This window comes from Calliphora vicina, chromosome 2 (genome assembly GCF_958450345.1).
Source record: "Calliphora vicina chromosome 2, idCalVici1.1, whole genome shotgun sequence".
In the NCBI taxonomy this organism is placed as follows: domain Eukaryota; kingdom Metazoa; phylum Arthropoda; class Insecta; order Diptera; family Calliphoridae; genus Calliphora; species Calliphora vicina.
In genome coordinates, this window is record NC_088781.1 from 97,589,978 (window position 1) to 97,613,461 (window position 23,484).

General features: G+C 30.7%; 1 protein-coding gene across 1 annotated transcript; it reads right to left on the reverse strand.

The window, feature by feature from the left end:
- Nucleotides 1-1,561: 1,561 nt before the first annotated feature.
- On the reverse strand, nt 1,562-5,748 carry Mdh1 (malate dehydrogenase 1). Its single transcript, XM_065502676.1, has 2 exons — nt 5,607-5,748; nt 1,562-2,971 (listed from the first exon to the last, which is right to left on the reverse strand). Exons 1-2 carry the CDS (start codon nt 5,607-5,609, stop codon nt 1,973-1,975), a joined length of 1,002 nt encoding a protein of 333 aa, XP_065358748.1. The 5' UTR covers nt 5,610-5,748; the 3' UTR covers nt 1,562-1,972.
- Nucleotides 5,749-23,484: the final 17,736 nt, after the last annotated feature.

A 23,484-nucleotide genomic window follows, 5' to 3' on the forward strand; every position in this document is an offset into this window, starting at 1 on the left:
ACATAAGTGTATTATTATATATTTCATTAAAAAAAAAATAAAAAAAAGTTTTAAATTAAAGTAACACAATCATTTTTCCTGTATGTAGACTTTATTGGGCTATTGTATATGAAAGCAAAGATTTAATAAAATCAATTTAATTTTCTTAAAAATTAAAAAAACTCCCGAGTAATTTTTTTTTTCATAATTGGGCTGAATATCTGTATTTACTCAGGATTTTATTGCTGTGTAATACGTTTTTTTTTTTGCCGGATGGCTTTTGTATTACAATATGGATTAATAAATAATTAAATTATACTGTTAAGAAGTTATCTTAAAATCAGACAAATATATTCTCAATCTAAAACAAGTAAGAGTGTTATGTTGCTGTTCTACTGTTCGTCGGATTATTGTTTGCGAAGGTTGGCTGATTCAGAGCTGTAAAAAAGTAACGGTAAAGCTAATTTAGATTATTGGCTTATTTCGGTAACTGTATTTTAGCGGTAACTGTAGCCCCTGTTATTTCGGTAACTGCATTTTAATGATAATGGTAATTTCATCGTATAATTTCAAATTACATTTTTATAGAATAACGGTAACAGTATTTACGATTATATCGGTAACAGAAGCTTAGCGGTAACGGTAGTTTATCTGAATGTTATTTTAGGTGTAACGGTACCTTGGTTTTTGCACATATCCAAAAACTCGAAATGGAGAAAAACGACAAATAAGTTATCTCAAAATGTATATTTTTTTTATTGTTTATAGTATAAATCAATGGTATAAATTTTATACCATTGATATATTCTAAACAAAACTTTAAATGTGTATACATACCTTTATGTCCAATTGCTTTAAGCTTTGAGGAAATTTTTTTTTTAATTTTCCAAATTATTAGATTTTTCTTTTGTTCGAATAATACGAATAAGAGATTTTAAATTGTTCGAATAATTCGATCACACATTTAAAATTAATCGATTAGTTCGAATAATACAATTTTTTAAATACTGTAAGAGAATATGTTTTCCTCTTAATCAAGTAATATCATGTTGTTCATCTGATTCATTATATCAATGTCATCCTTAATATCACTTTCATCGACATTTTCAATATGACATTTTTTTTATTAATTTATTTATTCATTCAGTTATAGAATCCTAGCCAATAGGCCGTAATCGGTTCCAATTATACTACACTCACAATTTGATCATACATAAAATAAAAAATATCAATATATAATTTGAAAATTAACTAATAGTAATGGGATCAGCAATTTAATATCATATTCTTCTGAGCTAAAATTTTATTAGTATTATTTGCTTAAATATTAAGGCAAAGTTTGTCCTTACAAATCGGCCCACCCTATTACACACACTATACATATTTTAAACATCCACAAGACATACATAAATTAAAAACATTTGTACTGATATTCTCAAGTATTAAAAAATATAAGGAAGATAACTTTCATTTATTTAAATTTAATAACAACACAATGAACCCATAATTTAGTTATACATATCACTAACGACATTTATTTTTTTTTAACACATTCTTCCTATAAATGAAACAAGTTTAACCATTTTGTTTTCAATGTTATTTATTTATCATATTAACTTTATAATACACAAATTTAATTTGTGATGTAGAAAAAGTTAAACAACAATCGTGTGAAATTACAAGTTGGGTATTAATTTCATAATCTAAATGCGTTGTACTTAAAACGAATATCACTAAATTTAAGTAAACAAATTTTTGTAGCAGACGACTAGGAATCGTCTACGAAACGAGAAAAACATTTATGAGTGATTGAATGATCATACGAGAGGACAGTTTATGAGAGTTGTAATCAAATAGGTGTTACGCATAGGTCGAATTAGGGAATTTACACGGTCTTAACTCTATAATTGCGGTGTAATTGTGATTTTTAACTAAATTGCTACTGAACTTATCCGCAAATCACTTACAATTTGGAGTCTTTGGGGCCAGCTAGTCATTCAGCATTGCAGACAGCCATAGCTTCGTTTTTCTCTTCCAACAATTCCTTGCCGGTGATGGCCATTTTTGATTTGGCGAAATCGTCAAGGGACAAACCTTGAACAATCTTCCATTGTTTGTTCTTGATTTCGACGGGGAAGGAGTAGATGACATCCTTGGGAGCGTCGTAACTTCCGTCGGAAATGACACCCATTGAAACAAAGTGACCAGCAGCGGTACCGTTCCACCAATCGTGCATATGATCACAAGCAGCCTTGGCAGCTGACATAGCAGAAGACATTTTGCGGGCAGCAATCACAGCAGCACCACGCTTCTGGACGGTTTCAACAAAGGAACCCTTCAAGAATTCAGCATCACCAACAGCTTCTACAGCAGACTTTTCGGCACCAGAAACACTGACGACGGCATGACTGGCATCGGGGAATTGGGTGGAGGAGTGGTTGCCCCAGATAATGACATTTTTGACTTGGCTAATAGGAACTTTAGCCTTGGCAGCTACTTGAGCGGTAGCACGATTCTGATCCAAACGAGTCATAGCACTGAAGTTTTCGCGAGGAATTGAGGGAGCATAGAAGGAGCACACAACAGCATTGGTATTGGCTGGGTTGCCAACAACTAAAACTTTAACGTCCTTGCGGGCATATTGGTCCAAAGCTTGACCTTGAGCCTTGAAGATTTTAACGTTAGCGGACAACAGATCCTTACGTTCCATACCTTCCTTGCGGGGCATGGCGCCAACCAAGAAGGCAGCAGAAACATCCTTGAAGGCAACAGCGGGATCGGTGGTGGGTACAACCTCACGGAGCAAAGGCAAAGCACAATCGGCCAATTCCATAACAACACCCTCCAAAACACCAACCATTGGTGGGATGTCCAACAAGTGCAAGATCAAAGGTTGATCCTTACCAAAAACTTCACCACGAGCAATCATGTAAAGAAGGGAGTAGGCGATTTGACCAGCAGCGCCGGTAACAACAACACGAATTGGTTCAGCCTGTAATGAAAAGAGTTTAAATAATATTTTTTTTTATTATTTATATTTATTAACTTGGAGTGTCTATGTAAATGTTTCTTTTGCATCCGCTAAGATAAATTATAGGCAGACATATTAATTGTGGTGCAATTCACGAACGTGAAATGTTTGGAAATTATTACAATTTACTACAAAAATTCACAGTAATTTTGTAATTATTTGGAATTAAATTTTATAATTTGAAAGTATATACAGATATTGTCAATCAAGGTTGACTGCAGCAACAATCACCAATAATAAATTTATAATATGCAATAAGAAAGATTCATATTAGATACGTAAGTAAATTTAGTCTAACTTATGTAAAGAAATATGATTTATGTTCCGAATTCTATTAGGAAATGCATTCAATTTTGCCAATTGTCTAATTTGAGTCGAATTTTTTCTCAATATCGTTAAAATGATTTTCGGATGTGGGGCTTATATGGGTGCTATGGTCAATTATGGAACGATTATCGCAAAATTTGGTGTTATTTTTACTAATATAAGATTGAAATTCATATGAACACCGACGTATTTATGGCATTTATAAGAACTAAACCCTAATTCCGTGAAAACATTTGTATGGTGGCTGGATAAAATCAGGTACCTATTTTAACCATTTTCATTGGTCCAAATGTACCACAGTTTATCGAACTATGGTGGTCTATGTATAACAACACATAGTTGTTTATAAGGATAAACTACTAAGAAAGAAAATTAAACAAAATAATACATATGTACCACGAAACAAGACTTTTTATCTTCCTCCTGAAAAGCTGAATATTTTCCGATTAATAAAAATTTTAATGTTTTGTTGACAGAAATCAAGAATATATAAACAAGAATATTAAGAAAAAGTGGGCCGTGAAGTCATACCCTTTTTTTAAATTTTAAAACATGTTTCAGCTAATTTTTTTATACCTATTTCCAATGTTCTTTCAAGATATACCTATAATTTATGGATATTCTACATTTTCATAACAATTATGTTAATGAAAATAAACGTATACCAAATCTCTTTTATGTGAAATCTTTTGCCGCGATCATAAACACTTTTAGGATCAATTAGTAATTAACAGTAACAACAGATTAGATTATTTTTCATATGATAAGTGGTTGGTGTTTGTATGAACTATTAGTAATAGTAAGCAAACAATAAAATAAATATGACCTAGAACATTATTGTTCAAAAGTATGCATATACTATGTTAATAAAAATTGCAATTTGTCAAGTAGGGATTATAATGAATAAAAAATATGATGTGATAGTTGCAACGTTTTATAAAAAATGCATACGAAAAATACGTAATGAGTATTAAAAAGATGAACGGATACAACATTTTGATGTATGAGTTTATTATTTTTCATATTTGTTTTTATTCTCTAATTACAAAAGAAATCAGAAATATTTTGTTATAATTCTACAAACAAAACCCCCATCTACCTATAGGTTCTGGTGATATATAAAAATAAATAGTAAATGTTGCAACGTTTATAAAAAATGCATACGAAAAATACGTAATGAGTATTAAAAAGATGAACGGATACAACATTTTGATGTATGAGTTTATTATTTTTCATATTTGCTTTTATTCTCTAATTACAAAAGAAATCAGAAATATTTTGTTATAATTCTACAAACAAAACCCCCATCTACCTATAGGTTCTGGTGATATATAAAAATAAATAGTAAATGATAAGACTTTCTCATACAAAAATACACATACAATAACAAACATCTATATATATGGGCACAGTCAAGTTTATCAAGGTGAAACTTTGGACTAGACAAAGAATATTTCAATCAAATCAAAAATATAAAGTTCACTTATTGAGCTATTAAAACACGAGCAAGTAAACAACTTTATTTTTTTAGATGTTTTTAAAAATATTAATATAAAAAAGTTTGTTGCTATATTCTGTGAAAATCATACGACAAGCCTCCCCATATAAAATATCTACATTTATATATTTATACATATGAATATATGCATAATATACGTATTTATTTATATACATGTTCATAAATATTATTTCTAGTAAACAAGGAAGACCAAATAACACATGGAGGTATAGATGGATGGTCAGACTTTTACTTAAATTATTATCTTGTTGTTTGTTTAATCTAAAATAGACTAAAACTAAAAACAAAAAGAAAAAACTACTACATAACGTGTGCCAAACATCATTAATTTTTATATTTAATATAAAAATCTTCACATCTATTTCCTTTGCCAATAATGATGATGAACCCCTACCCCCACCCCTTGTCATAGAGAATTCATGTGGCACAATAAAAACAAAATTTAAACATGGATACTGTAAAATACCCCCCAAATTGTTTAGTATAGTGTAGTACTCTTTTTATTTAAATCAGTTGTTTCTTCTTGTTTTTTTGTTCATTGAAATGAATTTAAAATGCATACTATACCGGCAGTGCATTTAAAAAAAATAAAATACAATAACTGGTATCTTGATACTTGATAGAAAATCGCACAATAAACAAAGGTCAAATGAAAGTTATTTCTCCAGAAAAATTTAACAGAAATAATATTATACAATATTGCATTAATAAATAAAAAATATTAATAATTAATATCAAGTTTGCACTCACCATTTTTTTTATTAGTTGAAATTCCTGTTGAACAGACTTTAGAAAATGAAAAGATAAATTTATGTTGCACTGCCTCAGCGGTTGAGTAAATGCTGATGATCCAAACACTTTTGTAGTACGAAAATATAAAATTATTAACTTAAAAAATTTTGGAGCCGACTAGCGGCGCCGACAGAATTGATTTTCAGTGTTGTATTTTTCTGTATAAAAGGGTAAAAAATATCCCGTTTTTTTTCAAGAATTTACACTTAAAAAATTAGATGGTTGAAATACATTTCCTAAATACAATAAATATTTTACATTGGTAATACGATGTACAAAATGTGATTTCGAATAAAAACATTGGCATTTACAGCAACATTACAGTGTTAACGCAGACTGGTAAAAAAAAGTAAACGCTGTCGTTTAAAATTGTTCCGTTTACACTAATCTGCTTCTTCTTACGAATATTAGTTTCTGAGATATCATAAAAGAACAAATCAATTTATTTGGAGTTGTTGTTGATTTGTTTTTAACAAAACAACTTAATTCGCAAAAACTGTTGAATTTATCGATAATTATTTTATTATCTATCCATTGTATAATAATTTGAGACAAAAAATAAAGTTCTTCAAGGACAAATAATAAAATATTGATCGATAAATTCAACAGTTTTTCCGCTCTCCTGAAAAATTTGAAAATTCCACTCAAATTGTTTTGTCAAAAGTTCAGAGATATTTAGCTTAAGCTACATAAGGTGTCGACGTTATATTTATTTGTTATGTTAAACGTCAAATTAATATCAAGAGAATTATTTATCAGGTATACACATAAATTGTTAGTGTTAAGACAGAATTCTCAGTGCTTGAACATATTTTTATGGATCAAATGTTACATCGTCTTCAGCTCAATCAGGGTTTCAATGTGGCTATGGTTCCAATACACTTCTTGTTGGTTTAATGGATTCAATACGAAATTTTGTAGATAAAGGCAAGAATGTTGTTCTTATCTCTCTTGATTTATCGAAAGCGTTTGAGAGGGATACATTCAAGACTTGTGGTAAAATTATTGCGGCATTTTGATTTTTCATTTTTGGCCTGTAAGCTTATATATTCTTATTTATATGGTAGAAGCCAGTAAGTCTCGGCTGGAGACTCCAATTCCCCAATACTCCGTGCAGTAAGTGGTGTACCCCAAGGGTCTGTTATTGTGCCATTACTATTTATGTTGGACTTGAATGACCTTCTAAAGATAGGAAATGGTCTGCCTTGTAGGCTTTTTGTCTATGAGATGATGTTCAGTTTCATTACTATGCCATTGAGAAGGTTATATTCACTTGATATATATTTTCCATTTTCTATTAGAATGCGTGTCGCTAATACTTTATTAATATTTTGCTTTATAAATATTTTGTATTGTATAGAACAGAGATCGAAAATAACTCGTCCATATATCAAAAACCCAAATTGTGATTTATATTTTTGTGATAAAAATCACTGAAAATAAAATGTTATAAAATGATTTTAATTTAACCCTTAAATACCTGAAATTGAAATACATGTAATAATGCTAAAATAATTTTGGTTCTAGTATGTTTTTGGGCTGATAAGCACGAATCTATTTGCCAAAAAGTTGATCCTGGAAAGCACGAGGAGCAAAAAGAGAAAGACCGTCTATAGACGGTGTCAGTGGTTTAACGAAACAAAAAGTATAAAAGAGTTGTTATACTTAATTTCAAAAATGATCAATTTTATTTCAAATTATTGCTTAAAACAGAAAAAAACTTAATTTTAATAGCCTATATGTTATATTAGGGATATAACTTTTGACATTTTTTTGCAAATATGCAAATTGGCATAGCATACCACGGTATTATTTTTTCGCGGTTGTTAAAAAAGTTCACGCACCAAACGCAATAAAGTTTTTTATTAAATTTTTTCAATTATTTTGAAAAACAATATATTTTATTTTAATAATAACTGCTGACATACTTCAAAAGATAATTTTTAAATAAGGGAAGTATCCCTCACGCAAAAAAAAATATGAAATTATTTATATATTTTTCACAGAAAAAAAATTTGGTTTATTTTAGAAATTGGTGTTGGTGCGTGATGTTTTTGATTCCAAATGACCTAAAAAAATTATTTTCATTACTAATACAACATTGGCCATCACGTGGTGATATGCCAAAAATTTCGCCAAAATTAGTTATATACCTAATGTTATATTAAGCTTAGATATGGTATTCTTTAAATCAATGTTTTGCTTTTCAAAAACATATGTTAATATTACACATAGTTCAAAACGTATGTGTATCAGATTTTTTACAATATTTACACGATTTTGTGAATGGTACTTGCTTTGAGTTAATTTCGTTTAAACTGGAACTAGTAGCTACTGCTATAATTGCACTATATGCTGGCATAATTTCATCGCATTTATAATCTGGATCTTCAATATCGTCATCGAAATCTTCATTAGTATCTTTGAAATCAACATAATTTTCAATTGACTACATCAAATCTGCTATTTCTTAATCACTCAATCATAAAAGCTTAATTTTTAAGACAATTTTTCTAACTTATTAGTAAAGAAGACTAAACAGAATGTTAAATTTTTGAAAACACCTACATCTACAGACGGTGTTTTCAAAAACCACAATTTGTCAATAGAGCAAATTAAAATTATATTTTTTTAAAGTTGAATTTTCACAAAAATCACAAATATTTTTTTTGTATTTTTTCACTAAAATTCAGATTGAACCTGTTATTTCTGCCAAACTTATTTATTGAGCGCGCCCAAACTGGTACCGGTTGATAGGTATTTTTATACTGAATAAAAAGTCTTTAGTTGTAATGTTGTAAAAAATTCAGATTTTACAATAAATTGAATTTTTGGAAGACCTTCTATAGAAGATCTTAGGTGTTAAATGGTTTGGTATGACCTTTATTCGTTTTTGTTGTTTTTTAATGGTTTGGTGTGAGATAAACAATTCATTTGTTCTTGTTCTCAATAACTGTTACTTTCTCTTTTATTTACATACAAAACATATTATTAGTAATTATTAACAAATTATGGAAATAATATTGTTACGAAATTGTACTTGAATTCAAATATAACGATTTTAAGGGCTGATTTAAAAGTAGCATAATGCTTTCAAATAACAGTGCTGTAATAGCAAACTGTAACATATCTGTGGGCATTATTAAATAAAAGCTTTCAGTTGACCATTGATCGTAAGTTGGCAACGCTGTTTGAATTCGAATATTCAGTAATAGCAAACTGTAACATATCTGTGGGCATTATTAAATAAAAGCTTTCAGTTGACCATTGATCGTAAGTTGGCAACGCTGTTTGAATTCGAATATTCAGTTAAAGAACATTGTAGAAAGTACACCATAGATGGCGTATGATCTAGAATATTCGAACTTTGACAGTTAAAGAGCAATCTAGAGTGCAGATGGCAGTGTTATAAATAGTGGCAGAGGTTGCAGTCGTGAGTGAGTTTTATCAGAGATGCTTTTCGAATAAACATCAACTGAGTGCCTAAAGTGTGTTGTGTTTTTTTCAATTGAATTCGTGTACATTATAAAGTGTGTCTTTATTTCTGCGAATTTATAAACGTATATAAAAAAACACTGAGTGACTATTTAATTCTGTTGTTGTACATTTTTAAATAAATAAAGAGTTGTTACAATTTTCAAACTACTAAACGGCTTTTATTTGCAATCAAAAGTATCCGGTTTATTTAAAGGAAATAAACAAACGTTTTGAAAAGGTTAAAACGTAACAATATGATAAGTATGAAGTAATGAAGTCTGAGTAACAGAAATGAGATTTTTTTAAATTGTTATTAATCTTTTGATAAATTTTATATATTTAAACGTTGATTTGCATCAAATATATTTTTGCGATTTATTTCATGTTCGCAAATAAAAGTCACAAGCTGACCTTTACGAAAAAAATAAATTATAAATCACTCATCCAGATTATTTGTGTTTGTTTCTTTTCCGTTTCTCTCAACCCCAAACCTAAAATGTTCTCGAATAAATCACTCTCTCAGTGATATATCACAAACAATTATTTTTAAATGGCTGCGAATGAGAATTTACCATTGAAATGAAAGTGAATCCATTATTTTCGATCTCTGGTATAGAAGTATTTTCGGCATAAATCAAGATCATCGAAACAGCTTGCATTTTAATAATTTTTTTGGTGTTTATAGCTCTCATAATTATAAGCACAAAAATGTTAAAACTTTCTGATCTAATCATTATGGGTATCATTGAATAGTGCTTCAAAATACCTTTAATGTGATTTATAATATGGAACTATTTATTAACATTGTAAACCAAAAATTCCTTTTTGAATTTATATGACAGTACTTCAGAAAATTTTAATATACAGAAAAAGTGATTTTAGCGAAGGCGGTAATCTATAAACCCCTGAGTTTAAAGTTATAAGGACCGCTTCCAAAAAATACATTAATTTTCATAAATATCTGAAAAATATCGTTATCGAATTAAAATTTTACAGAGATTGGTAGTATATTCACAAATGATACTACTAAATTGTGTGAATATCGGTCAATATTTGACCATAGCTCCCATATAAGGTCAATTTGTTTGGTATTCTCCTTAGTCCCCTTTTACAATGCAGAAATTGAAAAGTAGACAAAGTTTGTGGGCGAGGTGTTGAAGAGGCATTGTAAAAGGGGACTTATAGCTAAAGAGACTTTTTATATTACTTTGAATTTTTAAAAATTGTTGATTTTGTTATGCGGACATCTTATAACATGTGATATCATCGCGTTAATTTCGTTAGTAAGGGTATATTAAATTTTTACCCCCATATTCATAATAAATTTATAAAACAAAATTTCCATACAAAATTTGTTTTACATACCTTTGATAAATTTAGAAATTTACAAATAAAAAAACAATTAGAAATTTACAAAAATAAAAAGTATTATTTTAAAATTAAAACTGTAATTTCTAAACATTTGTGATATATCACTGAGAGAGTGATTTATTCGAGAACATTTTAGGTTTGGGGTTGAGAGAAACGGAAAAGAAACAAACACAAATAATCTGGATGAGTGATTTATAATTTATTTTTTTCGTAAAGGTCAGCTTGTGACTTTTATTTGCGAACATGAAATAAATCGCAAAAATATATTTGATGCAAATCAACGTTTAAATATATAAAATTTATCAAAAGATTAATAACAATTTAAAAAAATCTCATTTCTGTTACTCAGACTTCATTACTTCATACTTATCATATTGTTACGTTTTAACCTTTTCAAAACGTTTGTTTATTTCCTTTAAATAAACCGGATACTTTTGATTGCAAATAAAAGCCGTTTAGTAGTTTGAAAATTGTAACAACTCTTTATTTATTTAAAAATGTACAACAACAGAATTAAATAGTCACTCAGTGTTTTTTTATATACGTTTATAAATTCGCAGAAATAAAGACACACTTTATAATGTACACGAATTCAATTGAAAAAAACACAACACACTTTAGGCACTCAGTTGATGTTTATTCGAAAAGCATCTCTGATAAAACTCACTCACGACTGCAACCTCTGCCACTATTTATAACACTGCCATCTGCACTCTAGATTGCTCTTTAACTGTCAAAGTTCGAATATTCTAGATCATACGCCATCTATGGTGTACTTTCTACAATGTTCTTTAACTGAATATTCGAATTCAAACAGCGTTGCCAACTTACGATCAATGGTCAACTGAAAGCTTTTATTTAATAATGCCCACAGATATGTTACAGTTTGCTATTACTGAATATTCGAATTCAAACAGCGTTGCCAACTTACGATCAATGGTCAACTGAAAGCTTTTATTTAATAATGCCCACAGATATGTTACAGTTTGCTATTACAGCACTGTTATTTGAAAGCATTATGCTACTTTTAAATCAGCCCTTAAAATCGTTATATTTGAATTCAAGTACAATTTCGTAACAATATTATTTCCATAATTTGTTAATAATTACTAATAATATGTTTTGTATGTAAATAAAAGAGAAAGTAACAGTTATTGAGAACAAGAACAAATGAATTGTTTATCTCACACCAAACCATTAAAAAACAACAAAAACGAATAAAGGTCATACCAAACCATTTAACACCTAAGATCTTCTATAGAAGGTCTTCCAAAAATTCAATTTATTGTAAAATCTGAATTTTTTACAACATTACAACTAAAGACTTTTTATTCAGTATAAAAATACCTATCAACCGGTACCAGTTTGGGCGCGCTCAATAAATAAGTTTGGCAGAAATAACAGGTTCAATCTGAATTTTAGTGAAAAAATACAAAAAAAATATTTGTGATTTTTGTGAAAATTCAACTTTAAAAAAATATAATTTTAATTTGCTCTATTGACAAATTGTGGTTTTTGAAAACACCGTCTGTAGATGTAGGTGTTTTCAAAAATTTAACATTCTGTTTAGTCTTCTTTACTAATAAGTTAGAAAAATTGTCTTAAAAATTAAGCTTTTATGATTGAGTGATTAAGAAATAGCAGATTTGATGTAGTCAATTGAAAATTATGTTGATTTCAAAGATACTAATGAAGATTTCGATGACGATATTGAAGATCCAGATTATAAATGCGATGAAATTATGCCAGCATATAGTGCAATTATAGCAGTAGCTACTAGTTCCAGTTTAAACGAAATTAACTCAAAGCAAGTACCATTCACAAAATCGTGTAAATATTGTAAAAAATCTGATACACATACGTTTTGAACTATGTGTAATATTAACATATGTTTTTGAAAAGCAAAACATTGATTTAAAGAATACCATATCTAAGCTTAATATAACATTAGGTATATAACTAATTTTGGCGAAATTTTTGGCATATCACCACGTGATGGCCAATGTTGTATTAGTAATGAAAATAATTTTTTTAGGTCATTTGGAATCAAAAACATCACGCACCAACACCAATTTCTAAAATAAACCAAATTTTTTTTCTGTGAAAAATATATAAATAATTTCATATTTTTTTTTGCGTGAGGGATACTTCCCTTATTTAAAAATTATCTTTTGAAGTATGTCAGCAGTTATTATTAAAATAAAATATATTGTTTTTCAAAATAATTGAAAAAATTTAATAAAAAACTTTATTGCGTTTGGTGCGTGAACTTTTTTAACAACCGCGAAAAAATAATACCGTGGTATGCTATGCCAATTTGCATATTTGCAAAAAAATGTCAAAAGTTATATCCCTAATATAACATATAGGCTATTAAAATTAAGTTTTTTTCTGTTTTAAGCAATAATTTGAAATAAAATTGATCATTTTTGAAATTAAGTATAACAACTCTTTTATACTTTTTGTTTCGTTAAACCACTGACACCGTCTATAGACGGTCTTTCTCTTTTTGCTCCTCGTGCTTTCCAGGATCAACTTTTTGGCAAATAGATTCGTGCTTATCAGCCCAAAAACATACTAGAACCAAAATTATTTTAGCATTATTACATGTATTTCAATTTCAGGTATTTAAGGGTTAAATTAAAATCATTTTATAACATTTTATTTTCAGTGATTTTTATCACAAAAATATAAATCACAATTTGGGTTTTTGATATATGGACGAGTTATTTTCGATCTCTGTTCTATACAATACAAAATATTTATAAAGCAAAATATTAATAAAGTATTAGCGACACGCATTCTAATAGAAAATGGAAAATATATATCAAGTGAATATAACCTTCTCAATGGCATAGTAATGAAACTGAACATCATCTCATAGACAAAAAGCCTACAAGGCAGACCATTTCCTATCTTTAGAAGGTCATTCAAGTCCAACATAAATAGTAATGGCACAATAACAGACCCTTGGGGTACACCACTTACTGCACGGAGTATTGGGGAATTGGAGTCTCCAGCCGAGACTTACTGGCTTCTACCATATAAATAAGAATATATAAGCTTACAGGCCAAAAATGAAAAATCAAAATGCCGCAATAATTTTACCACAAGTCTTGAATGTATCCCTCTCAAACGCTTTCGATAAATCAAGAGAGATAAGAACAACATTCTTGCCTTTATCTACAAAATTTCGTATTGAATCCATTAAACCAACAAGAAGTGTATTGGAACCATAGCCACATTGAAACCCTGATTGAGCTGAATGTAAAAATGAGTTACCATCAAGACGATGTAACATTTGATCCATAAAAATATGTTCAAGCACTGAGAATTCTGTCTTGACACTAACAATTTAAGTGTATACCTGATAAATAATTCTCTTGATATTAATTTGACGTTTAGCATAACAAATAAAAATATACTTTATTTCTGACTATGATTATGGGCTTATATATTTGAAAAAAATCGGGAGAGATTTGGATCAGCTATTTGCAAAAATACAGACCAGGTAAAAAACATAAAATTTTAAATTTCAATGGAGAATATCTCGTAAACTATAGAGTATAAAATATAGTTATAGTAATATGTTTTGCAGCTCTCTTCTTGTAGATTCTACATACATATGTACAAATCTTTCCAATCGGATAGAGAACAAAAATTTGGCATCATTTTAATTTTTAATATACCCGAGACACCCCAATTTTGGGCCTTGAGGCTCCGCCCCACCTTTTTGTTGAAAGTCCAAATTTAAAACTTAAGCTCAGTAACAACTCCTCTATAGTCGTGAGAAATTTTATTAAAATCGGATTATCGGTTTGGAACTTACAAATTTATTTGCACCTATTTTATTTTTCTTGTCCCCCACTGTGACCCAAAAGATCGGTTTTAGGTTCTAGCTCAACCACAATATGAGATTTTGTAACCTTCCTCTTGTGAAGTTTATTGTTATTCTTCTCCATTTGCAAAGATTAATCTTTTTTGCCTTTCTTTCCTTTTAAAAAAGCCCAAACATTCAAGTTTCTTAAAAGGCTCAATAGCATATTTAAACAAAACTATAAAATACGAAAGGAAAATTTTCGCGTTAAAAATGGGAAGCTCCATCATGATTTTAGACCCATGGTTTCTTTGGCAAAACTTCTTAGAATTCATCGTAGATTACGATTTTGATAACCGCTTTGTCGAGAAAAAAAATTGACCCACTCTTGTGTACATACTATTAAATCTATCGGAAACACAAATTCCAACAGAATATTTAATTGCAAAGCGAAGTCTCGACTGCGTTTAGCTCTAAGTCTAGCAAGCGGGTTCAGGTGGCTTTGTAACTTTTTGATATATGTATATCTCACGGACGCTTCTAAATTCATCCTTTACCAATGGTACTTCTAGATCTCTGTGGATGTTCTCAATTCTTATGTACCATGATGCACCCGTCATGGTCCTAAGAAGTTTAGATTGGGCTCTCAGTATAAGTTCAATACTGGTATTACTAACAGTTCCCCACAATTGGATTCCATATGTCCAAATTGATTTTGTGACTTTATAGTCCAGGCTTATCACTAGCCATCACTGATTAACCAGTGATGGCTAGATACTTTTAACTTCATGTGAAGTCTCTTGGTTTCTATATGAGTGAATACCAAGGTATGTAACATAATCGGGCTGAGGTATATTAACATTGTTAAGTGTGACAGGTGCGCAGCATCTTCTCCTCAGTGTGAACTAACATGTTAGCTTTTTAACTCATTTACTCGTATTCTCCATTTGTTTAACCATGTTTCCACAATAATTGCGGTGTCGTCAGCAAATGTAGAAATAGGTAATATATCGTTCGTAGGCAAATCAGAAGTGTAAATCAAATGGAGGGTAGGTCCAAGAACACCTCCTTGTGGTATTCCTGCTCCAATCATATATTCTTTCGTCACGCAATCGTTGTACTTAACTATGAATAAACGGTCCGATAGATAAGATTCCAATAGTTTATGGGTACATGGTGGCAGCAAACATACTTTATCGAAGGCTTGCTGAACAATATTTCTTTAATTCAAAGGATTTTCTTATCTCTCCGGTTAAACGATTAACTTGTTCGACTGTTCCATGGCGTTCCCGGAAACCTAATTGATGAACTAGGATTATATTTTTCTCATTTAAAAATGGCATCATTAAGGAATGCAAAATGGCTTCGTTACTTTGATTGTACTACAAGTTTTTTTCTTTTTTTCCAAATTATTTAGAACACAACCCCTCACGTACACCAAAGTAATCTGTGGAAGTAGGCGTTTGACAACGCCTTCCAAAGTTTATTTACGGAGTCACACAGAATCAGTGATGATTCCTATCATCGCATAAAATAAATCGCTAGTGGGATAACCTGGCAATTTGTGTGTTGTATACACCGCCATATGATTTAAAACTCAAAACAAAAAAAAATTGGGATGATTTTCCTTTGGAACACTTTTTTGAATAGCTTCGAGTTTCCTTTGGAACACTTTTTTGAATAGCTTCGATAAGCAAGGATGTAAGCTTATTGATCTATAGGAGATTGGTACGGTCAAGTCTTTACCTGGCTTTGGTATCAATTTTATCTGAGAAAATTTCCAATTTGTCGGATAAACTCCATGTTTAAAGATCGCATTGAATATTATAGACAACACAATTATTGTCACACTCTGTAGGTTTTTAATCATAGTAGGAGTAACTGAATCATTTCCAGGTGATTTTTTTAATATTATATTATCTTTTATTACTTCGTTAATAGGTGTGTTCGCGTACTTCCAGTAAAAAATGTCCAGTAACTTTATTTTAGAGAGTAAAAATAAATTACTCTCAGTCTGAAAAATAATCAAAAAAAGTACGTGAACAACAATTTGTAAAAATAAGATGTATTTTATTATAAAACAATTTAAAACTTTTGTTTTGTGTTATTTTACTTCTTTTATTTGCAAAACATGTAAATTGTATTAATTTTCAACTTTTTAGTTTTGTTTGCATTTGCAACCATATGTTTTAAACGTTTTTTGTGTTGATATTTTTTACTGGACAATAAATAAGACATTCCTTTACTAATCTAGAGGTGTGTTTGGGGTCGTTGTCTTGTTGAAAGCAATACAAACGTCCCAAGCCTAATTTTTCAGAACTCTGTTTTAAGTCTTCTTTTAATATATTAAGGTATGCATATTTATCCATCGTCTTTTCAATAAAAAAAAGATTTCCCACCCCAGATGAAGCCATGCAACTCCAACCAATTACGTTACCTCCTCCATGCTTTACGGTTAGCGTCAAATGCTTCGGATCCATTTCAGTATTTGGCTTTTTCCATACCATTTTTCTTCCATTAGAACCAAAAACATTCAATTTACTTTCATAGCTAAAAATAACTCGATCCCAAAATAAAAAATCTTTATCAATATGCTCGATAGCGTAATCCAATCTCTTTTTCATGTTTACTTTTCGAACAAGGGGCTTCTTACGGCTTACTCGACTTACATTGTATCCATTTAGTTTAAGAGCGTTTCTTACAGTTTGGGGGTTTACCGTTAATTCATCACTAGTTTTCAAGTTTCCCGCAATTACACATGTTCATTTTTGGATTAAATTCTACAAATCGTACAATTCTTCTCTCTAAGTGGTGGTCTATTTTTCTTAGATGGTCAGTTCTTTGTTTATTTGCCATTGTTCCGGTGTTTTTGAACTGTTGAATAATGTACTGAAAGGAAGAGCGTGGTCTTTTTGCAATATCCTTGATTTCGGTTAGATTTTTTTCCTTCATTTTGCAAGTTAATAATAATTTTCCTTCTATCCATTAAAATTTACTTATTTTTGGATTCCCTGACAACAACAAAGCTGGTCCATTCCATTCACAGCCATTAAAATGAAGCAATTGCTCAGAAAGGAGGACCTACCACATATTAAATGCAATTAAGTTTAATATTAGGATTCCTTGCCTTAAAATAGTTAACTGTACGGAGACTTTTTTGGTGATACAGGTAAGCCTTCATTTACGCTGTACTTTATTTACGCGAATTTGATATAACGCGAACTCAAATTAGCAACCATTTTTTTTTCAAATACGCGACTTTTTTACACGATTTTTATATAACGCGGCAACAAACAACAAGAAACGAAAAAAAGCACAAGCGAATAACAGATTTTTTTTTGAAAACATCGTTAATTTTCATGAATTTTTTGTTATGTTTTGATCTGTTTTATGTATTAGAATATTTTGTTTTTTTTTAATTGAAATTTTTTCCTTAATTTTCGATAATATTTTTTTTAGTTGAGTTGTTTTACTTTACTTTTGTTTTAAGTAAGTTTTTAAAAGTACAAATAAAATATGTTTACTTAAAGTATATCATCGCCTTAAATGCAAACGGACGTAACTACTTTTTTATTGTTTTTACAGGATACGTTATAAAATCAATAATAATGGAGTATTCTTGGCAATTGTTCAATCAATCAAAAACTCGACTTTGAATTTATATGTAGTTACGTCCGCTTTCATTTAAGGTGACGATATGTATTTTCTATTTAACGCGATATTTAGGTCCCAATTTATTTTTTGTTATGTGACTGATGTATTGTTTTACGCGAAATAAAAAATTATTGGCCCCACAAAAGCATTTCGTTCTAAATTAGGACCTCGTTTTACGCGAATTTGATTTACACGCTATTTTTTGAGAATATTGTACAGTCACCTGCGTACGACGCCATCGAAACATCTTGGGGTGGTTCAGGAAGTGAGACCAGCGTTTGACATCGTTGGAATGGGAATAATTCGCGCAACTTCCCAAATATCAGGAATCACAAACTGGCGTATCGAGAGTTCGAGAAGCTGGGTGAGATATTCAATTGCTACTTCACCAAGATTCTTTAACATCAGCATTGAGATGCCAATAGGACCAAGAGCTTTAGAGGGTTTTGATTTGGAGATAATCATGGCTATTCCTGTTCTCACTTTCACCATTCACCCCATTTTTGAAAGCATAATTACAACAATATAATATAAAATAAAATTTCGAAAATTATATAATTAAGGTTAAACAAATTACGTGTACATAATTATAATAAGAAATTCTGAGAAAATTAAATACTATTGTTGTAATTGTACTTTCAAAAATAAGGTGAATGGTGAAAGTGAGAACAGGAATAACCCTGAATGTTTTCGACTTCAATGGGAGTGAAGGAATTTTATTTTTAAAAATGTGTTAAATTTTACATAAACTTAAGTTTTGATGGAATAGAACCTTAGGGAATTCCTAATATTTCGTAAAAAGCCTAGAGCCATTTGAAAGTACTTACTCACCCCTTTATTAACATACCTATTTCGTTTTGCGCTTTTTTGCTCTTTTTGAGCTTGATCAATTTTTCTGACTCAAGTATGATGCCACCATATATCGCACTTGATCAACTCCACATTTTTAAAATTTTACTTTTTGCAAGAAATCAACTAACAACATCAATATCTATCTACTGTAAACATTTCAACGTATTCCGATTACTCTTTCATCTCGAAAACACATTTGAGATCATCTTAGTGATAATGTAGTGACTACTTTTATATCAACAAAAAGGTATTATTTTGAGTTAATACAAAAGTTGAAATAGAAATGCATTCCATATTTTCATAAAAATGGTATTATTTTGATTTGAGCCTTTATTCAATTGAAAAATAATCAAATTGTTTTATTTAAATTTGGTTGTATTTTGAGTTGATACTGTTTTGTCGATAAAATGTGTTTTACTTTATGATTTTAATTCGAAATGTGACTCTTTTTATAATAAAATTGTTCACATTTTTTCAGAAAAATGGTATTAACTCAAAAAACATGTAATTATATTTTTAAATGGAATTTATATACTATGATGTATTCAGATTTTCAAATTCTCTTAAAATGTAACCACAAAAAGTTTTTATCCTCTACAGAAAATTTTAAAATTTTGAATTAATACCCTCTTGTTGATCAAGTGCGATATATCTCTTAAAAATGTTGGTATGCACAAAAAATTCAACACAAATAACTTTCATATAGACATAAATCACATGACCTAATTTCATGGCGATCGGTCCATTATTAGTCATAGCTCCCATATAAATTATTCACATTTTAAAGAAAAATGATTTTGCTCATTTTCTTAGTTTTGGGTATTATATTGTCGGGCTTGACGGACCATACTTTCATACTTGTTATTATTATAATTCTTTAATACTGTTATCATTATTTATTAAATTTTATTGGAAAATAAAATATCTACAAGGTGGCGCAAAAGTAAACTTCCGATGTTTTTCGGCTGTAATTAAAAAAAAAAGAAAAACTTTGATTCTTCTTGTGGATTATTTTTATTTGGTCTTTTAATTTTTTTACATCAAGTCGAGAATATGATGTCATGTAAATGGCCGCCGCCACAGTTCATTGTCATTTGAGCCCTTTTTATGGCATTTTCCATCACTTTGGCCAAAACTTCCGGCGATAGGTCCTCACATTCTTGACGGATATTGTCTTTAAGAGCTGCAAGAGTCTGAGGCTTGTTGACATAAACCCGTGACCTCAAATGCCCCATAAAAAGAAGTCTGGAGCGATCAAATCAGGCGATCTTGCTGGCTAGTGCAAATCGCCAAAACGGGAGAAGGCGCACGGGAAATGCATCCTTCAGCATATCGGTTGTGGCACGTGCAGTGTGTTCCGTTGCACCATCCTGTTGGAACCACATGTTTTCCAATCCCAATTCATCAAGTTGCGGCAAAAAGAACTCGTTGATCATTGCTCTGTAGCGCTCACCATTCACTGTAACCGTTTGGCCCGCGACGTCTTCGAAGAAAACAGGTCCGATGACTCCTCCAGCGAAAACAGCACACCATACAGTGACTTTGAGCGGGTGTCCCAGAAGCGTAAATTTAGCTTATTTACGTACCCGCTAAGATGGAAATGGGCCTCATCACTCATCTGCGACGAAATTCACGTTGTGCCAAAGTTTATTAACATGTATTTCGCATGTGTTTACTACACAAATGTCAAAACAGAACTGACATTAGGGGTCAATCGCAAAATTTATAGCATTTTCTGATAGGAGGATTACTTTTGCGCCACCTTGTATATCTACATACATATAACAATGGATGTTTGTAGTTGGGTATGTATGTATGTTCCGAATGAACTCAAAAACGGCTGGACCAATTTTGATAAAATTTTCAGGAAATCGTCTGAATACCTTGCGGGTAACACTGTAAAGTCAGATTTTTGATTTTCGGTCTATGGGCGGAGGGGCGTGGAATAATAAAATTTTCACATTATACCGCAAATGTCATCTATATATATAAAAAAAACGGCTGGACCGATTTTGATGAAATTTTCAGGGAATCTTCAGAATAGCCCAGCGAATAACACTGTATAGTCAGATTTTTTAAATTTGGTCTGTGGGCGGAGGGTCGTTTAAAAATGGATGTGTGTATGTATGTTCCGTATGGACTCAAAAATGGCTGGACCAATTTTGATGGAATTTTCACGGAATCTTCTTGGTTAACAGTGTAAAATCTGATTTTTGATCTGTGATAATCAATTTTGTTTTGTCTTGCATATTAGGTGCATGAATAAGAAATTTCCATATGAAATCTATTAAAAAAAATATATATTTTAAATAACTCTCCGCATTTCACTTTTAATAAAGGGCTTCTACGTCTAGATCCGCAGAAACGGAAAGAGAACGAGAATCACGGCTTCAGCAAATGCGTCGCAATGCATCTTCATCGAGAGCTGCAGAGACACCTTAACAGCATATCGAAAGACTAGAATCCAATCGCTCCCGAATGGCTCGATCAAGAGAAAGAATCGATTTAAAGTTGCCGGCATTTTATTACAACAAGTATGATGATTACATGAATCTTAAGGACCTACTGATTGGCGCAATGACATTGCTTACATTGCAGAGTACTATTCGAACGGTAAAGTTATTCTGCCACCAATTATTGAGCCGCCTGAGCTGCTTCTAAGTTACATTTCCGGCGCCAATCCTATTTTCAAGCACTTCCTTCAAAATATCTAAAAGTGCAGCTTCTGCTTTCAAATGACGTCGGCTTCATGCACACCTAAAAGTTCAAAGCCAAATGTACCACATAATTGGATTATTGCTCCCGCTTCTCAATGATGATGCGAAGTTCCTTCAACTTTTGATCCCGCCACAAATGAGATTTTGTTCCTTAACTTCTGCCAAATCCAAATGAATGTTAAAGCCGTTGACGACAAGGTATTCCCAAGTCTTACAACCAACTACAAAAATTCATATTGGCTGTGGGAATGTACAATTTTGGCACCAAAAACTTATGATGTTAACAAGCTCAGTGACAAAATTCAATTGAAACTGCCTGGCGAAACAATAAAATACAAATTGATTAACACTGTAATGAACGAAGAACAAACCGTCAATTATCGTACTGAATTTTTAAATTCATTTGAACCAGCCGGAATGCCACACGTATTAACATTGAATGTTGAATCACAGACTTTGTGCGACACTGTATATTTAAATCGAGATCTAGATGCAATATAAAACAGATGTTTTCTGAGCGCCAGCAACGCGGACCGGGTTAAGTTAGTTTCTTATAAAACTTTTCGACAAAAATATGGACTCAGAAAGGTTTTTATGTTATACAATACAATAAATACTAAATTTTTTGTTATAAATTTCAAATGCAAATTGCAAAAAAAAAAATTCTAACTTAAATTATGGCTAATAATTCTTCAGAAAATAACTATCACTTTTCTAGAAATCATAACTACATTCCGCCACAACCTAATATACAAATTAATATACCAAAATAAGGGTAAACAAGTCACCTATCAAACATTAAAAAATTCCGCCTGTGTTAAAAGTTATAGAGTTTTGGCCGCTATTTTTAAATTTGCCACACTGTGGGGCGTTAAACAAATTGTCGGCAGAACTGAATTGCAAATTTCCTGGCATCTGTATATTGCATGTCGTTAAAGGTGACAGCGGAGAGATTTTTATTATTTGTTGATCCAGATAGATTTCTAATAGTAGACCAAAGCATTTTCAAACTAGATGTACATTGGTCGAAATGGGCTAACCATTTGTTGCGGCGATGTTCATTTACGAGATTATTAATCTCTGCCTTCAACTGTACAATTTGTTCATTAGCTGGATTGAAGATGGGAATGTGGTCTGAGTTCAATGCTGTCTGGATTTGCCAGGTGGTATGGGCAAGTAGCGACGCACAGTGGGGGATCTGAAAAAAAAGTGGAAATAATCTGTAACTTCTAAACGAATAGCCCGATTTTAATAAAATTTCCCATGGCCATAGAAGAGGTGTTGATAAGATTAAGTTTATATCAAAAATTAAAATTGATGCCAAATTTTTGTTTGCGATCCGATATATATATATTATCTCTTATAGTTTACGAGTTATTCGCTTTTGAAAAGTAAAATTTTATTTTATTTACCTACCTTTGTCTGGTTTTTTGCTAATAACGGATCCAATTCTTTCCCGAGTTTTTTGAATTAACAAGACATGTAGTAATAATAGTAGGAAAGAATTGTTTAAAAACCTCTACTGAGTCAAAAGTTATGTGCATTCAAATTTAAAAAAATAAAAAAGTCGTTTTTTCGCCATTTTTTTTTTTGAAAAAAGTACTTACATTAATTTTAAATTATACAGAAAATAATAAAAAGATAAATAGTGTATATATATTTTTCTCAACATCGCGGGAAATATTATAAAAGCTAAATAATATCAAAATTCGTATTATTGCGTGGTCCAGAGCCTTCCGAAGTAGACCTATTTTTTTATATAAATTTCAACTTTAGATAACATTTTCTCAAATCGCATAGCTGCTTTCAAAAAATTAAGACATGTTTTGTGTGTCCCAATATGTTCTTCAATATTGTGCAAAGGGATTTCATAGCCCCGTGCTTGGTGCCTTCAATAAATCAAAAAATCCCAATTTTGGGATTTTTGGAAAGTTTTTTGGGAATTGTG